We start from the raw sequence: 22,249 nt of genomic DNA on the forward strand, positions 1-22,249 counted from the left end.
TTAATCTAAAATTGCTTTAAAAGGTTTGACAGAGCATTTTTATTCAACATCTTCTGTAGCAGCAGTGTGTCAGCATCAGTGTGATTTGACCACATTGCATTTAAGTCATACTTGTAGTTATGTTTGTCATCAAATGTCAAAGTATTGGCTCTGTTACAGTGAAAGGCAAAACATAAGTACGTCCTGAAAAGACAACCTTTGGGGGGTAGATGTCTATACTTGACGTTCTGGCCTACTTTTTACACTTTACTGCTGATTCGGTTAATCATTCATTTTCACATAAAGCCTATTACATCAGTGGCGTGATAACTAAGGCGCATGATTTTTTTTTTTTTAAAGGCAGCTGTTCAGATTTTTGTTGAGCAAGCACAAAGCTAATATTATACACTGATTAAATCTCAGTTGCGTATATTAACAAATGATGCTTTCTCCTAAAATAGTATAGCCCCGAAGCAGCTTTAGAACTTTTAAGACTCATTAAAGCTACTGTCAAAATTCACAAGGTTCATTAAGAATTTTCTAATTGGATTTTAATAAGGAAAGATTTCATGCAAGTGGTTTCCTTGATCACTTGTTCCACTTGAATTTGCAGCGGTTTAAACCAATAACCCAAACAGTCCCAGCTTGATTTTCAGGTCTTAAGTTTGCTGCCTTCCACTGCTTATCAAAGTCCCCTTTCAGTTTGAGGTCAGAGATCCTCATAAATCTTCATGGTCGTGAACTACCTCTGCGAGATGTACATCTACTAGATTACGTTAGATTAGATTAGATGAAACATTAATGACTCCTTCAGGGGGAAGCGAGTCATTGCTTCAGCAAAGAATTGGATAGAGCAATAGATAAGAGGACATAAATAGTAATAGAGCAAATAAAGGGTAGAGGGATATGTTCGGAAATGCTAATGTGTCTCCTCTAAAACAATCGGCTCTCAATTATATGGTCGTACTACGTCAAATTGAAAACTATCCATTTGCTTTATTCTCTGCACACTTTGGCTCAAAAACCTCAGAACCTGGCAGTAAGTGTTAGAGCAGGGTAGGGTTATAGCTAAACTAAATACACACACACACACACACACACACACACACACACACACACACACACACACACACACACACACACACACACACACACACAGTCAGACTTGACTTATCAGACCATGTTGATTAATTCTCTAATTAGTTATATACCATTAATTATGTACAAACTGTCTTAGGTCCAGCAGGATGTTGAATGTAGCTGAGTCACAGTTAGAGGAACTTGCTGCCCCCCCTGTTTTTATGAGAAATGCAGTATAATTGATAATAATGAATGAACCTGAGCATCAGGAAGTTTTTATTGATGAAGATGGCATTGCATATCATCACCATTAGCATTTGTTGTGGTAGTGATGGTGTAGAATCAACCTTAACCAGACGATAGACAAAGGTATTCAAAGGAAACTACAGAGAAATGTCATGTATAGTAAGTATTAGTTTAAAAAGATTTAAGGAAAGTGCAAACTACTAGTAAACAACAACTAGCAAAGAGCTGACACAGGCCCTGAGAGATGCATCTGTATTTTGTTTTTGTTTTTTTGTTGTTGTTGTTTTTTAACGAAAACCTCATCAGAAATGGTCTCAGTGCCATTTTTAAAAAGAAGGAGGAGAAAGGTACAACAGTGTCTACAGTCATCTGTAAAACCAATGAGACACTGTCATGGTTTGGGGCTATTTCTCCCAGTGGTGTCTGGGTTCTCATGAAAGCTGATGTAATTATGAAGGCAGAAAATACAAACTCATTTTTTCCTACAATCTGTATTTCTAGTACAGCATTGGTGTACTACTAGGAAATAGTTGCAACTTGAAAGTATGATTTCTATATAAAAATATATTTTATTTGCTTGCAAATATTTATACAATATGGTATTACAAATGTGGACACGATAATGTAGCATTAATTCCCATGGAGCCATATTTACAGCCAGGAGTATCCTGTCCGTGTCTATTAGTTTATGCCCCCAAGTGCAACAACTAGCTCCAAGCCACCTGAAGGAGTGCCCATTGGCAGCTATTACTCTGCAGACATCAGTTCAGTTGCTATAATTGAGGTTTCCGTCCTATAAGGCTGGAGAATAAAGTGCCTGCAGCATCCTGCCACAGTCACCCGTGCTCAAGTGTTTTTGACCATGTTACTATGAGTAAACAGGCTGCTGGTTTAGATTACACTGTCAGCTACACACTCTCAACAGAACTGCTGAAAGTCTATTTGCAAATTACATCTTATTTTTCACAATATTTGTATCTTTTTTGACTGGGTGTCTCCAAAAAGTATTACATGCACAAAAATATTCATTTTTAATCATAAGTGCTAAAATGCCCTAATTGTAAAATAGCTAAATTTAAATGTGAACATCTTTATCCTTTATGGTTCAGAAAATAAGTCTAACAAGATGAACATAAGAAAGCACACCAAATTAATTAATGTTGACATTAAGGTGAAAAAAAAAAACACAGACACAGATTAATATATGTAAATGTTGACACAGCACTTTTTTTCTTTCTTACTGCTCACTGAAAACTTCGTGCTTCATTCTAAACATTTTATCTGTCTCATATTCATGTTCAACTTGGAACCACTAGTTAGTTTAACACATGTGTCTTTGGACTCAGGCTGGAAGATAGAGTACCCATAGGAAACCCAGGGAAATGGGAAATGCAAACTCCACGCAGAAAGGCTCCCATGGGGTTGACTTGAGTTGTTTAGTTATAATTGTAAGAAGAAAGGTGGAGCATCCTCAAAACAGAATGACAAAGTGCTTATTGAGTGGAGGCTGGGGTGGATGGATGGGTCAACAAAATAAACTTTACTGATTATAGACATAAATAACAAATATTCGTTTTGTTACCAAAATAAATTCTAAATGTCAAGGATTGCTTATGGTCATACTCTATGACCATGATTACTTTATTACAAATTAACCCAACTGGTTTTGTGCTGAAACCTTAATTATGGTGTTATCACAAAAAACGTCTTGGGTTGAATAATTTTAGTTATCAGTCATCAAGATTGAACTGTTTCTGACACTTAATCAGTCTAATTTGAAGTGGAATTTAGAAAGCAAGAAATTGTTTAAAATTTTAGATTTGATTTTTGTAACAATTGTCTGCATTCACTTTCTTATTGTTGTTTGTTTAATAAAAACAAACAAGATTTTCTGCTGAACTTTTTAAAATGCCAAATATCCACCAAACTTTACATTTTCTAATTCCAGACTCTTACTTTTTAGTAGAGATGGACCGATCCGATATTACGTATCGGTATCGGTCCGATACTGACCCAAATTACTGGATCGGATATCGGCGAGAAATAAAAAATGTAATCCGATCCATTAAATATCAAAAAAGCACCTCACAAAACTTGCTACACGGCGTAACTCGGCTCATAGCCGTAGCACGTTGCAGCAGTATGCATCACGTGATAGAGCGGCTGTGTGTATTTGTAGCCTCACCAGCATTTCATCTCCGAGAAAGTTTTCCCAGAGAGAAGTAAAGCAAGTGTGTAAGTTCATCTCTGAATGTTTGTAAAGCATTCCCGCGTTAAGCTTAACAACCGATATATGGAGCGACTGCCTCTTCTTGCTGCTACTTCAATCATGAAACTGCTTAATGATCAGCTGATCGGCTTTTCTGTCGTGAGTCCGTCTCTCTTCTTTGTTTTTGGCCCACTTCTCACCAGAAAGAGGAAACCAGCAGCTGAACAACAGCAGCACGTTTAAGCTTGATAAGCTGTTGTTAGAATTTATTTAATATTACTTTCTAAACCAGGATCCTTTTCTACGTAGCTGATGGCTGGTAACTGTGCAGGGGCGGATCTAGCAAAGTTTAGCCAGGGGGCCCGATAGGGCATTAACAGGGAAAAGGGGGCACAAAGACATACTTTTCTTTCTTATTCTCATTTAAAATGTCTAGCTTTTAATAAATAATTATCTGACTCTTACACCCAAAGTTTTAATCTGATGTAAAATATATAGAAGTCATTACTGTATATAGTAACTGTTAAGTCTAATATTCCCTAGTAAGCTATAATACTTTTTCCTTTGGGAAAGTACCATCTGTGAATTCTGCAATTCTGTTGAAGAAAGATGTTGAATCTATTTAATTATTCTTGAAAAATAATTTATTTCTGTGCATTTTTCCCCTGCATCAAATTAAATTTGATTACATCGATTAAGCACCATGAGGTGGAGGGTGGTTCCCTATTTATTTTTTTTTGCTGGGAGTTTGCAACCCTATTAGTTAGGTTGCTTAATATTTCTGCTAAGTACTCTTTAAAATACCAGAATAGGGAGGATGGAGTAGGTTTAAGTTTATTAGATTGATCAGTGTTGCTGAACTATGAAATATTTTGGGCGCAGTGTATGTTTTATATACAGGTATAACAGAATAGCTTTAGTGTTGTTATTTATTTAAACTTGAGTATAAACTTATACAAAATGCAGCAACAAATATTAAAAAAACGTTTTATTGATTAAAAAGCACACTATATCGGATTCATATCGGTATCGGCAGATATCCAAATTTATGATATCGGTATCGGACATAAAGTGGTATCGTGCCATCTCTACTTTTTAGTACCAAAAATCAGTCACAAGTATTATGATTTAAGAGTAAATTGTACACAATTTATGATGAGTTTCTATTTGTTAATTTATGGGCCTTTATTGTGAGCCAAAGATGAGATAAGAATTGCTTTTTTTTAAAGTAACACAACAATGGGCACAGTGTTTCTGAGCATCATAAAATACAAGGTGTGTGAAGGTCTACCTGTAGTTTAACCACCCGGTAACAGTGGACTCCTCTCAGATCAGTGTGGCCTCAGTATTGACGATATAACCCACACATACCCGAGGACACACTCACATTCTTGTGTACTGCTTTCCTGGGAGTTCATGGCCTCTAATAAAGTTAAGCCTCTTCTTATGAGTTCTCAGATCTTTTAAAAGTTCCCAACTCTTATTCTAGTTTTACTGTCTAGGTGGAAGAGAAAGAATGAGAGAGGAAGGCAAGTCTAAAGATTATTTCACACTGCTGTCTTCATTTTCCCATGAGGCCTATTTTGTATTTTGTAACCGTGTGTGACTGTGTTTTAGCCTGATTCTCTTCGCTGAGTCCGTGTTATAGTGTGTGTGAACACCTACGCACATATGTGTGTTTGTACGGGGTGCGAAAGCGGCGGCAGTTTAGGGTCACAGAAGGAGATCCATTACGTCACCATGGCAGCCAGCCTTAATTACAGCTAACTATAGTTGGAGCAGAGGGAGCAGAAAAGGGAGAGAGAGCGACGGAGCAATGAGTGTAATTAAAAAGTCTATTTGAAACCATGAGATTATTATAGTGATGAGGTTTGTGTAATGGCTTGTACAATACACTGATTCATGTATCTCATTCTGTGCATGCAAACACTGAAAATATAAGCCTGTGCTCAATACATTACCCGCTCTGTGCCGAAGAATACGTGCCAATTAATAGTACTGGCCTATTTAAAGGTAACATCATGTAAAATAATCTCTAATTGCACTATTGATCCATTTTAGACTGATTCTTTTTTTTCTGATCAGCAGGCTAAAATGACCCTAAATTTGAATGTTGTTTGCCATGTTTTTTGTTACAGCTGTTAAATTGGTGTAATAACCACTATCTTTGCCGTAACTGAGTTGTCCTAAAGATTTCTATTCAGGATACTTTGAACATAAACATTGTCTCTTATAATCTCTATTTCTACTCACACTTCTAACTGATGGCTAATTTTTAGCTCAGAGAGCCAGTCTAGACCTATTTTCATTTAAGTACATATCTATTAAGTCGCTTTATGGTGCCTGACCCTTTCATGCTGCATCTTTATATTAAAAGCTTTTTATTACTGAAACAGGATCCGTTTCTAATTTGGTGAGAGTAATGGAAAAAGGAACAGAAAATTTGTGTTTCTAGCTAAAGAGAAATACATCTCAAACTTCTCACCAGTTAACAATATAGCCTTGAGGTTAGAGTCCCACACACCAGCACAAATCTCTGTCCTAATGAGGACACAGACGGGATCTTTCAGTTTTTATGTATTAACACAAATCAAAAATAATTATAATATATTTTATTTATTGGCACATTTAACCTCCTAAGACCCGAACTCTTCCACGACATGCATTTTAAATTTCTCTTTGATATTTGGGCATATTGGGGCCCAATGAATGTAAAAACAAAGAATTACCAGATTTTTTTTTTTTTACCTTATTTTTATCCACATATTAGGATATTCGTTTAGAATTTTGATAGAACAGTAGCAGTATAATGTCCTCGTAAGTGGATATCACGCCCATGTAGAGCAAAATTGAGTATTTTGGTCTAAATAACCCAAAATGTGAAATCCACATATGTGGACGCCAGGTCCTAGGAGGTTAAAGACCCTCAAGGTCACCTTACATTATTACAACAAAATTTAAAAAAAAAAAGGTAAACAAAAATAAAAAGTATGTATGTACAAGTATGACAGTATAAAAGCTAAACGAAATAAAAAATGGACTAAGACAGAAAAGTGATGAAGGGTATGCAATTCTGAATACATAGGTTTTAAGATGTGATTTAAAAACCGAGTTAATAGTGCGGAGATCTGGTGGAAGTGCATTCCAAAGTTTTGGTAGTCAGTCCCATTGTAGTCAGGTGAGCAGTTGGAACAGACAGAAGGGAAGCTGAAGAAAAGGGGAGTGTACGTAGGGGTGAGTACATGTGAAGAAGGTCAGGTAAATATGGAGGCGCAAGGTTTTTAAGTGCTCTTAAGTAAGAAGCAAGATCTTGAAATTGACTTGGAGGTGAACTGGAAGCCAATGAAGCTGTGTTAGAACAGGTGTTATATGTTCAGAAGATCAAATTTTTCATATAATATGAGCAGCTGTATTTTGAACTAACTGCAGTTTATGGGGAGGCTTATGAGGTAGACCATAGAGAAGAGAATTGCAGTAGTCTAAACTAGATGTGACAAAAGCAGTACAAATATGGCAGTACTGTTTGGAGAGAGTGAAGGATGAAGGCGGTTAATATTACGAAGATGAAAATAAGAAGACCGAGTGATATTATTTATATATGTTGTGAAGGAAAGAGTGCTGTCGAAGATGATACCAAGACTCTTATCCTCAGGGGAAGGGGTGACAACAGCGTTATCAATGGATAATGAAAGACTTTGGTTAGAACTTTAGTCAGTTTTGATTTGGTGCCTATTAGAATAAATTCTGTTTTATTACCATAAAGTTTGAGAAAGTTATGAGTAAACCAAACCTTGATTTCACTTAAACAGTCAGAAATGGATGTGGGTGGGAGAGTAGCTGTGGGTTTGGAAGATAAATAGAGCTGGGTGTCATCTGTGTAGCAGTAAAAGTGGATATTATATGACAATGAGCCTAAACAGACTTCAAAGTTAATTACCCCAGTGAGTCTACTTTAGAAACATGAACAGGTAGAAACGGAGGCTGCAGTCTAGCTGCTCATCACTGCCTTTGTTTCTTGTTGAAGTTCAGGCTCTGGCTGCTGGGCTGGGGTCTTCATGCACTCAGCTTTAACATCACTCTGCTCTTGGCTAGCTTTGAGTTAGCATGCTATCTGTGCAGATGCTACTTAAACAATTAAAATTGTTCAAATTCAATTGTTCAATTGTTCAAATTCACAATCTCAGGTCAAGATCAAGGAAACAAAATCAGTAAAGATTATATTAGTCCAACTGTGTGACCCTTTGTAGAGACCTGTTACTTGGTTGGGAACAGCAAGTAAAAACTGTTCCCAACTGTTTCCACCACATACAGTCTCAACCATAAAATGTTGTATACCCAACTTTACATCGTATGTTAATATTTGTATTTAAATGGACATAGTTTTTTGAATTTGTTATTTATAGTAGAGTATTTTGCTTTGATTTTTCAAAATGACATGGAAACATATGCACAAGCCTACCTGTAGTTTAACAAATTACAGAATAAATGATTACAGAATTTGGAGAAAAGGTTTTGACATTTTAACTTTAACTTACTCAAAAATGTGAACTTTTAAAATACTCACTAATTGATTTACTTACAGTCGATTAGTTTATTACTCAATTCAAGGGCTATTAAAGCACTTTAGCTCCAAATCCTCTTTCCTTTTCTTTTCGTTAGTACCTTAACCTCCTAAGACCCAGACTCTTCCACGACATTCATTTTTAATTTCTCTTTGATATTTGGGCATATTGGGGCCCGATGAATGTAAAAACAAAGAATTGCCAGATTTTTTTTTTAACCTTATTTTTGTTTTTAAGAAAAATCGCACTCGCACTGAAACATTTTTACCCCTCATTCACTGGGAACCTGATTCTAAGGCACTTCCCAACTTTTGTTACACAGTTCAGCTGAAACAAGCTCGTACATGTGTCTTGTACTCTCTGTTAAACTCCTGTTTCTGTCTGAAAGGAAAATGAAACAACCTCAACCAGCATTTAGTGTTGTACAAGCAATATTTCAGCCTCACATTCAGACTCTCACATTTCCTAGAAAACTCATGTTCGAGATAATTAATTTCTTACATAAGCAGTCAGTTTGGTGTCTAGAGTATCTCTTTTCAAATATGATGGTTGTTCCTTTTCTGGGCCTCTTTGATTTCCCAAATCAGCATTGCTTCCTGGCCAGAATGTGCACATCATCATTGTTGAGAGTCAAGAGTCGGGGCCGGAGGTGTAGACAGCAGAGTTGTGGCCCGACGAGGTAGCTCTTCTGTTTTGCGCTTAACCAACAGTTGTTTGGTTTCCCCAGTGTATGATTCACAGCAATCCTGTTGGCACTGAGGGCAAGTCAGAGAGATGTGATTGTTTTGTAGCCTTAACAGACTGAATGTTTGGAAGATGCTTTTGGTGTGTGTTGTGAGTAGAGTGCAGCATGTTGGTGCTCATGATTCAATGCACCTTGGATTACCGGTCTTCAGTACAGAAGTGATCCAAATGGCCTTCATGTGTGAACTGGCGACTGTGGGAACAAGTAAGGATTTGACTCAGTGAGGATTTCTTGATTAAGACATTGAAAAGGTTCAAAAATACACTTTGTTCTACAAATAAACTGAGTTAGAGTTAACTTTGAAGGTTGACTTAGTCAGTCTTAACTACCTCAAGTGTCAAGGATGGAAAGAGTGATCAGACAGTTTTTACTGAAGAACCGATAAATACTATGCTGGTAGTGTGGAGTATAAATGGAATTTTAATAAGACTTTTTAATCTAACATTGAGTCCAGTCAAGTAAGCGTGGATCATCGTTTTAACGATGTCCCAGGTATCAGTGCAGACTTTTATTTCCATAAGTGAGTATGACAGCCTTTTAAAACTCATCTCTGTTCAACCATCTTCCTACATCTTGCTACACTTATACATTTGCACGCACACACACACACACACACACACACACACACACACACACACACACACACACACACACACACACACACACACACACAGACCTGACGATAATGCTCACACATTGTCAGTGATGACATTTCCGTTTTTGTTTCTTTCCTAATTAGCAGTCTCTCCGCTCGTCTGGTGCACCGTCCGCCAATCGGCAGAGTCCGCTCATTACCCAGGGGTTTATTTCAGGGTCTTTGTCAAATGGAGAGTGAAAGTGACAGCTCAATCTAACCTCAGCAATAAGCCTCGCATGGTCGCCTCCTCACTGCTGGTAGAGGGTTCAGCTTGGCTATCATCGAGGGGCACACCGGATGGTACTCTGAAGCTAATTGAAATGCCACCCTGTTCTTTCTTTTCATGTCTTTTCTTTCTTTATCTGCTTCTATTTTCCCCTCTTAGTTCTGGATGTCTGCCTTGGCCATCACTATCCCAGTGCCCTCCGGAGCCTTCATGCCAGTATTTGTCATTGGTAAGAAGTAAATGACTACATGTGTTTGTGTGTGTAAAGGGACAGAAGAAACCCAACCCTAGGTTTAACCCTACTCTACAGGATTACGTTTGTGTAATTTAACATACAGTGGGGCAAAAAAGTATTTAGTCAGCCACCGATTGTGCAAGTTCCCCCACTTAAAATGATGACAGAGGTCAGTAATTTGCACCAGAGGTACACTTCAACTGTGAGAGACAGAATGTGAAAAAAAAATCCATGAATCCACATGGTAGGATTTGTAAAGAATTTATTCGTAAATTAGGGTGGAAAATAAGTATTTGGTCAATAACAAAAATACAACTCAATACTTTGTAACATAACCTTTGTTGGCAATAACAGAGGTCAAACGTTTACTATAGGTCTTTACCAGGTTTGCACACACAGTAGCTGGTATTTTGGCCCATTCCTCCATGCAGATCTTCTCGAGAGCAGTGATGTTTTGGGGCTGTCGCCGAGCAACACGGACTTTCAACTCCCGCCACAGATTTTCTATGGGGTTGAGGTCTGGAGACTGGCTAGGCCACTCCAGGACTTTCAAATGCTTCTTACGGAGCCACTCCTTTGTTGCCCGGGCGCTGTGTTTTGGATCATTGTCATGTTGGAAGACCCAGCCTCGTTTCATCTTCAAAGTTCTCACTGATGGAAGGAGGTTTTGGCTCAAAATCTCACGATACATGGCCCCATTCATTCTGTCCTTAACACGGATCAGTCGTCCTGTCCCCTTGGCAGAAAAACAGCCCCATAGCATGATGTTTCCACCCCCATGCTTCACAGTAGGTATGGTGTTCTTGGGATGCAACTCAGTATTCTTCTTCCTCCAAACACGACGAGTTGAGTTTATACCAAAAAGTTCTACTTTGGTTTCATCTGACCACATGACATTCTCCCAATCCTCTGCTGTATCATCCATGTGCTCTCTGGCAAACTTCAGACGGGCCTGGACATGCACTGGCTTCAGCAGCGGAACACGTCTGGCACTGCGGGATTTGATTCCCTGCCATTGTAGTGTGTTACTGATGGTGACCTTTGTTACTTTGGTCCCAGCTCTCTGCAGGTCATTCACCAGGTCCCCCCGTGTGGTTCTGGGATCTTTGCTCACCGTTCTCATGATCATTTTGACCCCACGGGATGAGATCTTGCGTGGAGCCCCAGATCGAGGGAGATTATCAGTGGTCTTGTATGTCTTCCATTTTCTGATGATTGCTCACACAGTTGATTTTTTCACACCAAGCTGCTTGCCTATTGTAGATTCACTCTTCCCAGTCTGGTGCAGGTCTACAATACTTTTCCTGGTGTCCTTCGAAAGCTCTTTGGTCTTGGCCACGGCGGAGTTTGGAGTCTGACTGTTTGAAGCTGTGGACAGGTGTCTTTTATACAGATGATGAGTTCAAACAGGTGCCATTCATACAGGTAACGAGTGGGGGACAGAAAAGCTTCTTACAGAAGACGTTACAGGTCTGTGAGAGCCAGAGATTTTCCTTGTTTGAGGTGACCAAATACTTATTTTCCACCCTAATTTACGAATAAATTCTTTACAAATCCTACCATGTGAATTCATGGATTTTTTTTTTCACATTCTGTCTCTCACAGTTGAAGTGTACCTCTGGTGCAAATTACTGACCTCTGTCATCATTTTAAGTGGGGGAACTTGCACAATCGGTGGCTGACTAAATACTTTTTTGCCCCACTGTATTTACCAAAAAAATCAAACAAAAATAAATCCTTTGAAAGTCAGTCATGTACTATAAATTACTATATATGTTTGCCACTAATTAAATACAAATAATGTTATTGTATTTAATTTGGGAATTTATTTGGCATTATTAGTATCTTTATTTAAGCAGGAAGTGAAACTTATGAGACCAATCTAATTAGCATTCTAGACTGTCACTGGAACTGCTGCCATTGAATCTGCTATTTTAAGTCTAATTGCTACCCTGCTTTCCTGTCCAAACAAAAGATGCAACTATAACAATCATTTCAAATATCCAGCTGTCAGTTGAGGAGAGAGGAGGCAATTGTCGCTGTAGGCATATGGTACATAGGATTAGGTGATGTCTTTTGACCTCATAACTTTATATCCTCCTGACACTTGACCAGGAACACCACATCCAATTCAGGGTGGTGGTGGAGCCTTAACCCAACTGTCATAGGGTGGGAGGCAGGGTACGCGCCGGACTGGTCACCAGCCTGTTGCAGTGCTAACACAGAGTCAGGCAACCAGCTTTCTTGTTCACCACCCCTAAAGTACAGTACACATGTACTGGTGTATAAGAAAGGCACATGTACAGTATTTTCAAAACGGTTGGGGAAAAAAATCAATCATTTTTAAATACCCTGGTGTGGCTTAATACCAACGTTACAGTTTTCGTTTTTTTAATTGGTTCATTTCCATTTAGAGAAAGGTTTTTCAAATAAGGAGTGCTTGATGCTGTCGTTCACACGAGAACCAAAGCAGTGGTGTATTGCTCATATTTGGAAACAGCGAGAAAATCATTATCAAATACAGTTATTAAACTTTCACTATAAAACTTTTTAGCATACCCAAGACGTTTGTACTTTTTGACCTAAGGATTTATGTTTTAGTGGTTGGCGTTACAGCATCTACTGGGCCACCACCAATATTGCACTTGCGAAATGGTCTCAATGATTGTGTGTCTCTGTTTCCCTGTGTAATTCAGGGGCAGCCTTTGGTCGTCTGGTTGGAGAAAGCATGGCTGCCTGGTTCCCTGATGGCATTAACACAGATGGTACCATCTACCCCATAGTGCCAGGAGGCTATGCTGTTGTGGGTAAGTTAAAGACACACACCATTTCAGCTGTCTCTCACTCTCCATCCTAATCTACATATTTTTGCTGCAATAAAAGACGTTTGCTTCTACAATTCCTCTGTGATTCAGCCTTTGCATTATAAACCTATATACACATTTTTCTTCTTGGCTTTCTGTGAAGGGCTTTCATCTTTGATGGCAAGAGAAATAAAAGTGAATGCACAGAAATATTTCCTGTAGCAGAATTGCTCAGTTTTTCAGCTCCAAGTTAAGGCTTTAAGTTGACCCTGATTAAAGGTGACATGGAATATGAACAGACTCAAGTGCTCCAGACAAAATCAAATTATATTTATAAGATCCCCAGACCAGTCACGACAAAGAAACCTCCTGCAAAACAGTTTAGACACCAGCTGAAAAAAAACAACAAATTTCTTCACAGTGGTGTTGTCAGATGTTCATATTCCACTAGAAAGTCTGGAAGTTGAATATCCAAGCTAATGTGCAATCCAGGAGTCCTGTTAAGAAGCAGACATTGTTTTGTTGCTTGGCAAAGGCATATTTTTGTTTTGTGTTGACTGAATAATGTACTTGAAGAATATATATATGAATACAAAAAGTGTTCACAAAAAGTGAACATAATTTAAGTGTTAAAAGAATATATTGATAAGAAACTGTATTGTTTCTCTGCATTTTAAGTCTGTCTGTATAGATTTCTGAGAAATGAACTACCAAACATGACACATTATCCCATGTTATAATTTATTAGACAAATGCTAGGCTGTTATTGAGCTGACCATAAACTCCTGTACACCATAGTCTTTGTTTTGAGAAAAATGTGAGGCTATGTGTTCGACAGCTAAGACTTGTTTCAAACTGGATTGGGCATCCACTGGACAGAGTCAAAGCTGAGACCTTAACCTGATTAAAAGGCTGTTTGGGGACCTTAAGAGAGCTGTGCATACATGAATGCCCGCAAAGAAATAATATGACAGACTAATAGCCATGCAAAGAAGTAGTTATTGCTGCTACAGGTTGTTCTACAAGCTCCCGAACCATGAACTGTACTAAACAATGTGTAATATAAGGTTAGTGTTCATCTCAGGTTGTATTTGTACTTTTTTTTTTTTATAGGTTGTATTTACTTAATTTTTAAACCTGCCAGAAACTCGATAATTTTATTACAATTTTTATTAGTTCCAATTAAACAAGGATAAATAGAAAGCTAATGGTAAATATGACAGCTGTTGCTCATCAACTTTTACTCACACTGCACACCCCTGTTTGTACTAATACAGTCATTAAATCAACAATGCACTGCACTCAGTGTCACAGCTTTGTTATTCAAATATCAAGGGAAGTTAAACACAAGGAGAGCAACTGAATTGTAAAAGTAATGTGATAGACAACAAGTTTGTTAGAATATGTGGGAAAATTTTAATCAACAGCCATAATTTCCTACTACTAGTTTACTACCAATAATTACGCATTTAACGCCCAAAAAATACCCCCTCTGGACAGTGATAATAATAAGCTAGTTAATGCAAATGATTATTTTAACTTATTAATAATGTCAAAATATTTATTTTCTTCTGTTTTTTTTTTTAGTTTTCCTGTATGGTTTATTAAACAAATGTACCTTAAACAAACAATACTGAGATCTTTACTCTCTGGTGAACAAACCATGTAATAGAGACATTATGTTTAATGACTCAGAACTTCCCTATGGCATATCTTTACTTCTGTTTGTTGTTACTCATCAGAAGCCACAAACACTGCGACAAGCTAATGTCTGATGTATCAGTCTAGATGATTTATTTGTCTGGATACACAGACGAATAGTAAAATAAGTGATAATAACCAGCAAAGGGTAATGATTGTATACACTGGATAGTGAAGCTGTACCCAGTATTTCTTTAAAGAAATGGTTGCACTACATACATTATAGATTCTTCCTGAAGTTGTGTGTCTAATGAGGTGCAGCGTTGCTACAGTTGCTACTTGTTGACAGCCGTGCTGATTATGCCAGTGTTATGGGTTGGCGGTGGCTGTTTTTCTGGGGCTGATGTTGTTGTTGTTGTGCTGCACTATAGCTGATGAGTCACCCCTTTACAGACCTGACACTCTGATGAGCCTCTTTCATCTCGCAGCGGAGCTTGCTTTAAGGAATAAGTGTTGGGATGGGCAGAGGGAGCAGCAGCATTTATCTGAGGGGCATACATGGGCTTAATTAAGTTAGGAGAAAGAACAATGAAACCTGTCTTTGTAGACTCTCTTACTCACCATCTGTTTCTCTTTTTATTTTAATGCTTTCATTCTCTGGTATTTTCCCCCCTGGTGTTCATCTCATTCTTTGGATTGGTCTCATCCATTTTCTCTGTTAGGATAAACACTCACTTTGCCCATGCTGCTCTTTCTGCTTTGATGTGGCTAGAGTATTCCTCTTTTAACTACTCTGTATTTATTTTTTTAAATAGATTTGCAAATGTAACGTTTCCTTTTATATTGAATTATTCAAAATAGTTGATTTTTGCTTTATGGACATAGGGGAGAAGGCTGTGGGGGGGATAAATGTGTATTTAGTTGCTTGAACTGAGTCAGTATGGATGAGATAGTGTTCAATTATATTCATTTTTATTTATATAGCGCCAAATCACAGCAACAGTTTCCTCAAGGTGCTTTATATTGTAAGGTAGACCCTACAATAATACATACAGAGGAAAACCCGACAATCATTTGACCCCCTATGAGCAAGCACTTTGGCGACAGTGGGAAGGAAAAACTCCCTTTTAACAGGAAGAAACCTCTGGCAGAACCAGGCTCAGGGAGGGGCGGCCATCTGCCACGACCAGTTGGGGTCGTGGAGCCAGAGATGTATGATTCAGTGGAAAGAGGTCTATTAACAAATAGTGAGTGAGAAAGTTGACTGAAAAAGAAATACTCAATGCATCATGGGAATCCCCCAGCAGCGTACACCTATTGTAGCATAACTAAGGAAGGATTCAGGGTCACCAGATCCAAACTATATACTTTAGCAAAAAGCAAAGTTTTAAGCCTAATCTTAAAAGTAGAGATAGTGTCTGTCTCCTGAATCCAAACTGGAAACTGGTTCCACAGAAGAGATGCCTGAAAACTGAAGGCTCTCCCTCCCATTCTACTTTTAAATACTAGAGGAACAACAAGTAAGCCTGCAGTGTGAGAGCAAAGTGCTCTGTTGTTTTGTTGTTTAAGACTCTTCGAGTGAATTAACTTCCAAATCTGAAGTTTGATTTTGTAGATTAGATTAGAAATGTGTTCTATACAATGTACAGCTTCTTGTAGACAATGTAAATAATCTATCCCACTGTGCACGCTACAACACTAAGGTAAAATTATTAGAATTTTGTTTAAATGCTGTTAATGATTTCAGTTCATTCAATTCCCCTGTCAAGCTTGGATTCATGTGTAGTGCTAGAGCACATCTTGTACACCTGCTGCATTTGGACTGTTTTGTAGGAATATCGATTTAAACACTTGGAGGTGGACATTTGAAGTTTACTTATGTACCTTGAAGTTTGCCGAGCACAAATATCAAAGGTTTTTTTTTCCTAAAATGACCAAAACTTCAAAACGAAGATTACTGTCACAGTAATAAAAACCAGTTCTCTGGCTATGACCACTAAAAAATCAGCAGAACTGCCAAGTCAAAACTGGATTGAAATGTAGTAACAACGACCGTAGCAGTGTATGGTTAAATATAGCGTGCTAATTTAAATCAAGTATAGTTTTTAGGTCTTTATAGGCTCAGTAGAAACAGTTTCTGATTGTACCAAGGGAAGTAAAGCCTAAAATTACCACTTTTTATACATGTTTTTATAAGATGTTATATCACAGCTAACAGCAACAACCAATAATAGTGTAATATGGACATGTAGTAGTTGAAGTAAAGAGTCTTGGAAGGTTGGTTATAAAACATCCGAAAGCACTGCTCTAATTCGCACAAGAAAGTTACAGATCATGTTCCAAAACAAGTAATTCGCCATTGTTAGCTTTTCTATTGTATCGTTTGAAAGACTTCTGATTATGTATTTTCATCTTGGGATTAGCTAATTTTACTTCCTGTAGTTTTGGGGGGAACGCAGACAGTAATGAAGTCACTGATGATGGATCAATATGGTAAAGAAACCAAGTGCAAGAAAAAGTTTTTTTTTTTTCTTTTAACATCTTCAAAAGACCTTTGAAGAACTGAGACTCAGAAAGCGAAATGTGTAAGTTAGAAATTTTAGCAGCTTGTCAGAATCTTGAGTCTCTGGCATTAATCAACAGTTCTCTTTGTCATATGCTTGGGGACAGTAAGATAGTATTTTATTGCTCTTTGAAATCATATTAGTATTGACCCATCTGTTTTTGGAGGGGGGCTTTGAATGCCACCCAAAGGACCCCTTTCTAAAGCCCCAAATCTCACCTTACAAGCAAACGTCTAACCAATTATTTCTACACTTTCTCTCTCTGGTCCTCTACTAACTCCACTGTCCTCTCCCAAACCCAAAGGTGCTGCAGCCTTGTCGGGAGCAGTCACCCACACGGTTTCTACTGCAGTCATCGTGTTTGAGCTGACTGGCCAGATCTCCCACATCCTGCCGGTAATGATAGCAGTGATCTTAGCCAATGCCGTGGCCCAGTCCCTGCAGCCCTCCCTCTACGACTCCATCATCAGGATCAAGAAGCTTCCCTACCTCCCAGAGCTGGGCTGGGGTCATCACGAGTATGTATATTCTAGAGAAACACCAGCACACAACAAGACAAATTACAAATAAGTTTTAATTTTGTAAATGCCATTATGCAGAATGTTAACTACTAAACCAAAAGCTAATAAGAATTCAAAAAATAATGGTAAAGGTTTATAGTATGTGCAAAAGGTTAAAGGTCATATAATATCTATGCATCAAATTGTTAAGAAATCTAATTTAACAGTATGCTTCAAAGAAAGGAATAAATTAGGGTTTTGGGAAATGCATTTATTGATTTTGTTAATGATTTTGAAAAGCTCAGTAGCATAGCTTGTAAATGAAAAACCACTATGACCACCAGTGTGTCAGCTTTAGCATAGTGTGAGATTAAACAAGTACAACATGAAAATTACTCAGCATTAGAAGTGTTACTAGGCTAATTTTGGTACCTAGGACAGCTTGAGGCCAGCTATAATTTTATTAGCCCACAGACAAAATGATTTTAAAATGTTAGCATGATAAAGTTGTCAGTGGGCCCAATAAAACTTTATGTCATCTCAAAAAAGAATGCACACATTAATTGGTGGGAGCTGAATTAGAAGATTTATTACTTTGTTATATTTATCTGGTAAATATAAAGGCACCCCTATTATGCTGTTAGCGTAACTTATTATTATGTGAAGTTAAGCATTGCAAATCATAACATGGGAATTTATAAACTTCAGAGGTTATATGAGAGGGATTTTGCTACCTTGGGGCAGAGTCAGACTCACTGTACCGACATTAGTCCACAGACAGCATGCTAACATTTAGCTTTCAAGTTTTTGGCATGATCACGTTGGCATGATAGCAGTTAAAATACTTTTTGCAGATATTAGAGTGTTAGTCTGAATCCACCGCATTGTTGGAGAAATGATATATATAGTCCCTTTTTAGGTAACTTTCATAAAAGCAGCATTAGCAGCATTATGTACAGCATATTATTATATAGTGGCATTATTCTTGCTGGACATTTGACTACTCTTCTTGGTAGAATTAGCAGAGTTCATGCCGGAAGCTTAATGTCACCCTCTTTTATCGATTCAAAAAACCAGTTTTAATGTGTTTGGGAAAATTGTGTTGTTGGAACACCCAGTAGTGTCAATTTTTCAGCTAAAAACCGCTCCAGAGAAAACAGCAAAACAGCTCCAGAGAGTTATGCTACCACTACCACCATGCTTTATAGTTCCTACACGGTTAGTGTTCATTTTTTTATTGCTCTAAACATACCTTTTCCTTACATTTCTGGTAACTATTTGTGCCAAGTTAAAAAAAAAAAAAAAAAAAAAAAAAAAATCTCTAAAAGGCATCTGGCTTGTGCATGTGAACAGATGTAAAGGTGTCTATTTTGGAGCATTGCCTTCTTTCTTGGTCTGCACCCTCTTAGTCCATGGTGATATTAAACTTGATTCACGGTTGACAGTGATGCAGATGTTCCAGCAGTTTGTAGTTCATGGCAGGTTTACGCCTAGGTGGTTCCTGGGTTATTCCTGAACAATTTCCTCTCTGAGGGTGACAGCGTGAGTCTTCTTCCAGACCTAGGCAATGTAGTGACACATCTGAATAGCTTGCATTTACACAGTTGGTAAAACTGATGATCTCAGAACCTCAGATGTGGCTCCAAGAAACCTTTCTAAGGTGAGAAAGAGACTTCAACTTTTGCATTGTTCTGATTGGTCAGTCCAATGAGTGTTTTCAAAGAAATCCTTTTTAAGCTGGCAAAGGGAAACTGCTAGTTGTAGAGAAATTTCAACCACAACTGTAGATTCTTTAATGGCGCTGATAAGTTTATGGTGGCACTCAGTGACTGATGATCAACCATGGAAGTTATTTCGCAGGGCAGCCTTTATTAGATGTTGCAATAAAGTTAGGATTTGTGGATAAAGATAGCAGGATAATGACACTGTAGCAAAGAGTGGCTTGTGTGGAGTCAAACTGGAGGCTCAGCAGGGAATTTTGTCCTATGTGGCATGCTGTTTAACTATGAATGAAGCGTTGAGACATTTCATTCTGCTGATTACATCAGCCTAACATACTATGGCTAAACTGTATGAAATATACTGACTGTATGAATACATTTGTGTTTAGTTGCTCACTAAATAACTGAATACACTTGCTTCAGCATTAGTCTGCAGTGTTTTTTAATGGCTTTGACTGTTGCCTTTAATTTGGGTGTTTAAACTCAATCATAGCACTACAGTAAAATCTGTTGCACAAAAATACAAGTGTGGCTGGAGGAACCTGGCTTGGTACATGGCTTTTAATGGACTTCACATTTAATAATAATGCATGCCAAAGACACAATGCTGAATAGGATTACCCACTGCCTGGTGTCATCAGAGCTCTGTGATTCCATATAAAAGCGCTGTTGGTGTAATTGTTTGGAACTGATGTTATAGATGCTGCCAAATCATTAGGTGAACATAATAGTTTAATTTTGATGCGGCATTCACAAATTGAAAGCAATGAGGAAAAGTTTTCTTTGGTCCTCTGCTTGTTCATTATTTTCTGAAGCTGTTCCCTGTAGAGTTACATTTATGTGTGTTGCTTGAGTCCTTCACTTCACAGCATAGGGCTGTGCGATATGACCAAAATCTCATATCCCAATATAAGAATTCTATCGTTATTCTATCGATATAAATCACAAAAATGTAACATTTTCTGTAAATTCTGTGAATCTCTGGCAGCTCGTCTTGCGGGAAGTGTTTCCAGCTGCGCGTCATGTAGCTGGAGTCGAGTGTTTTAACCGATGCATGAAACGATACATTTTTAGACATAAGTTGTAAAGGCCGCTGTTTTCTTTGTGAGTATTTATTATACATCGTGCTGCGGGGAAAAGCCTGTTCTAACGTTTGAGTCTAAGGTTTATTTTTAGCACCTGGCGGCTCTTTTTTTTAAATTCTCATCCGTAAATAATCTGCTCTTTCACGTGATTCGGTTTATTTTGAAAAGTCTCAACAGGATCTTGAGCTTTATTGTGAAAGGTTTACGTGGAACATAAACAAGCGGACACGCGATGCTGTTACCGTCGTTGTTGCTAACCACAACGCATAAAAACAGCTGCTTGTCCGTCTGTAGTGTGGTTATATTAAATATAAGAGAAAGAGAGAACTTTAAGAAATTAATATAGCCACTGCAGTGACCATCAAAATGATGAAAAAACATTGCCGTAAACAGTTTATTTTGTGACACCACGAAAGTAAAAAGATAGACGTTTTTATATCGTCATCCGATATATATCGTTATATCGAACAGCCCTATGCCAGCACCTCAGTTGACCCTCGCTGTCCATCTCTTCGTTATCTATTCCCCTCTCACTCTATCTGCTCTGTCCTCCTCTGTCTCTTCTTATTATCTGCTGTGACCTTGTGGCCTCTCAATCACACTCTCACTATCTTGTCTTGTCCGTGTATGCATGTGTATGTCGGGGAGAGTAAGAAACTGCAATGTGAGCTGTGTTTTCACCAAGTAGTTGTTGTCTAGTTTGTAGGTTCCTCTTATTTCTGATTATATAATGCTATTTGTAGCAGGGAAGACATGCCACATGAAAAAGCTTGGGGAGGCTGTTTAGCACTGCTGTTCGGTGTAGGTTGGAATATTATTCTCACTTATATTTGTAAAGTTTTGTAAACCAGCTAATCTTCTCTCACACAAACTGAATCTTCTCGTTGGAAACACTTTGGTCAAAAAATAAAACCTTTTTTTTTCAGTGGCCTGTCTAAAAGATTTTTCCAGTGTGGCACCTTTTTCATCTAACCTCATTACTGCCAGCTGTTGCAGTTCAAATTAGCTGCATAAAGCATAGGTAGCCTTTATCTCAATATATCCTAGTGGTCATTGTGATATTACAAGAAGCCTAAAAAGAATTTTCCCATGAATTCACATAACGCAACTTTCTACAATAATATTGTATGAATCCTGTAATGCCTAAATAAGATCCAAGTTGTCTATGCATGTACCAATAGGCATAACGATAAGGGCCAAACTGTGATGGCTGGACAGCTGGGTCAGAGCATCTCCAAAACTGCAGCTCTTGTGGCATGTTTCCAGTCTGCAGTGGTCAGTATCTATAAAAAGTGGTCCAAGAAGGAACAGTGATGAACCAGTGACAGGGTCATGTGTGCCCAAGGCTTTTTGCCACAAAGCAAAATTGTTCAGTTTGAGGAGCATACCAATGAGTTTGAGGTGTTGACTTGGCTTCCAAATTCCCCAGATCTCAGTCCATAGGAGTATCTGTGGGATGTGCTGGACAAACAAGTCTGATCCACAGAGGCTTCACCTCACAACTTACGGCTTAGAGGATCTGTTGCTAACATGTTGGCAGATAGCACAGCACACCTTCAGGGGTCTAGTGGAGCCTATGCCTCGACAGTACAGGCTCTTTTACCAGGATAAGGGGGACCAACACTATATAAGGCAGGTGGCTGTGTGTGTGGATCTTAATGATTATGTTTGCAAATGTTTAAAATCACACATGCATAGTGTGTGTGTGTGTGTGTGTGTGTGTGTGTGTGTGTGTGTGTGTGTGTGTGTGTGTGTGTGTGTGTGTGTGTGGGGATATGAGCCTGGACATATTGAAAATAAGTCATGACACAACCATCTGTCATTTTCTGTATATAACAACACGTTGCCAGTATTGTGAATCCATATGATAGGTATAATGTGTTTGTTTGTGTGTAAACACTGAGCACGTACACAAACTCTTGGAATCATCTATCTTCAATAACACATAGGCCTCCATGAACTTGACTCGTTATGCAGAAAGCTCTTACCTACCTCCTCCTTCATTTACTCTATTT

General features: G+C 38.2%; 1 protein-coding gene across 1 annotated transcript in view; it reads left to right on the forward strand.

The window, feature by feature from the left end:
• Positions 1–22,249, forward strand: part of LOC146653510 (chloride channel protein 2-like) — a 175,654-nt gene that overhangs the window by 117,342 nt on the left and 36,063 nt on the right. Inside the window, exons 13-15 of the mRNA XM_085379842.1 lie at positions 9,844–9,913; positions 12,616–12,726; positions 17,233–17,446. Of these exons, the coding sequence (XP_085235968.1) occupies positions 9,844–9,913; positions 12,616–12,726; positions 17,233–17,446 (395 nt within the window). The remainder of the gene's footprint in view (positions 1–9,843; positions 9,914–12,615; positions 12,727–17,232; positions 17,447–22,249) is intronic.

The sequence above is a fragment of the Rhamphochromis longiceps genome, linkage group LG14 (assembly GCF_057381845.1).
Source record: "Rhamphochromis longiceps isolate RC_006_pf linkage group LG14, R_longiceps_female_GT1.1, whole genome shotgun sequence".
Classification (NCBI taxonomy): Eukaryota; Metazoa; Chordata; class Actinopteri; order Cichliformes; family Cichlidae; genus Rhamphochromis; species Rhamphochromis longiceps.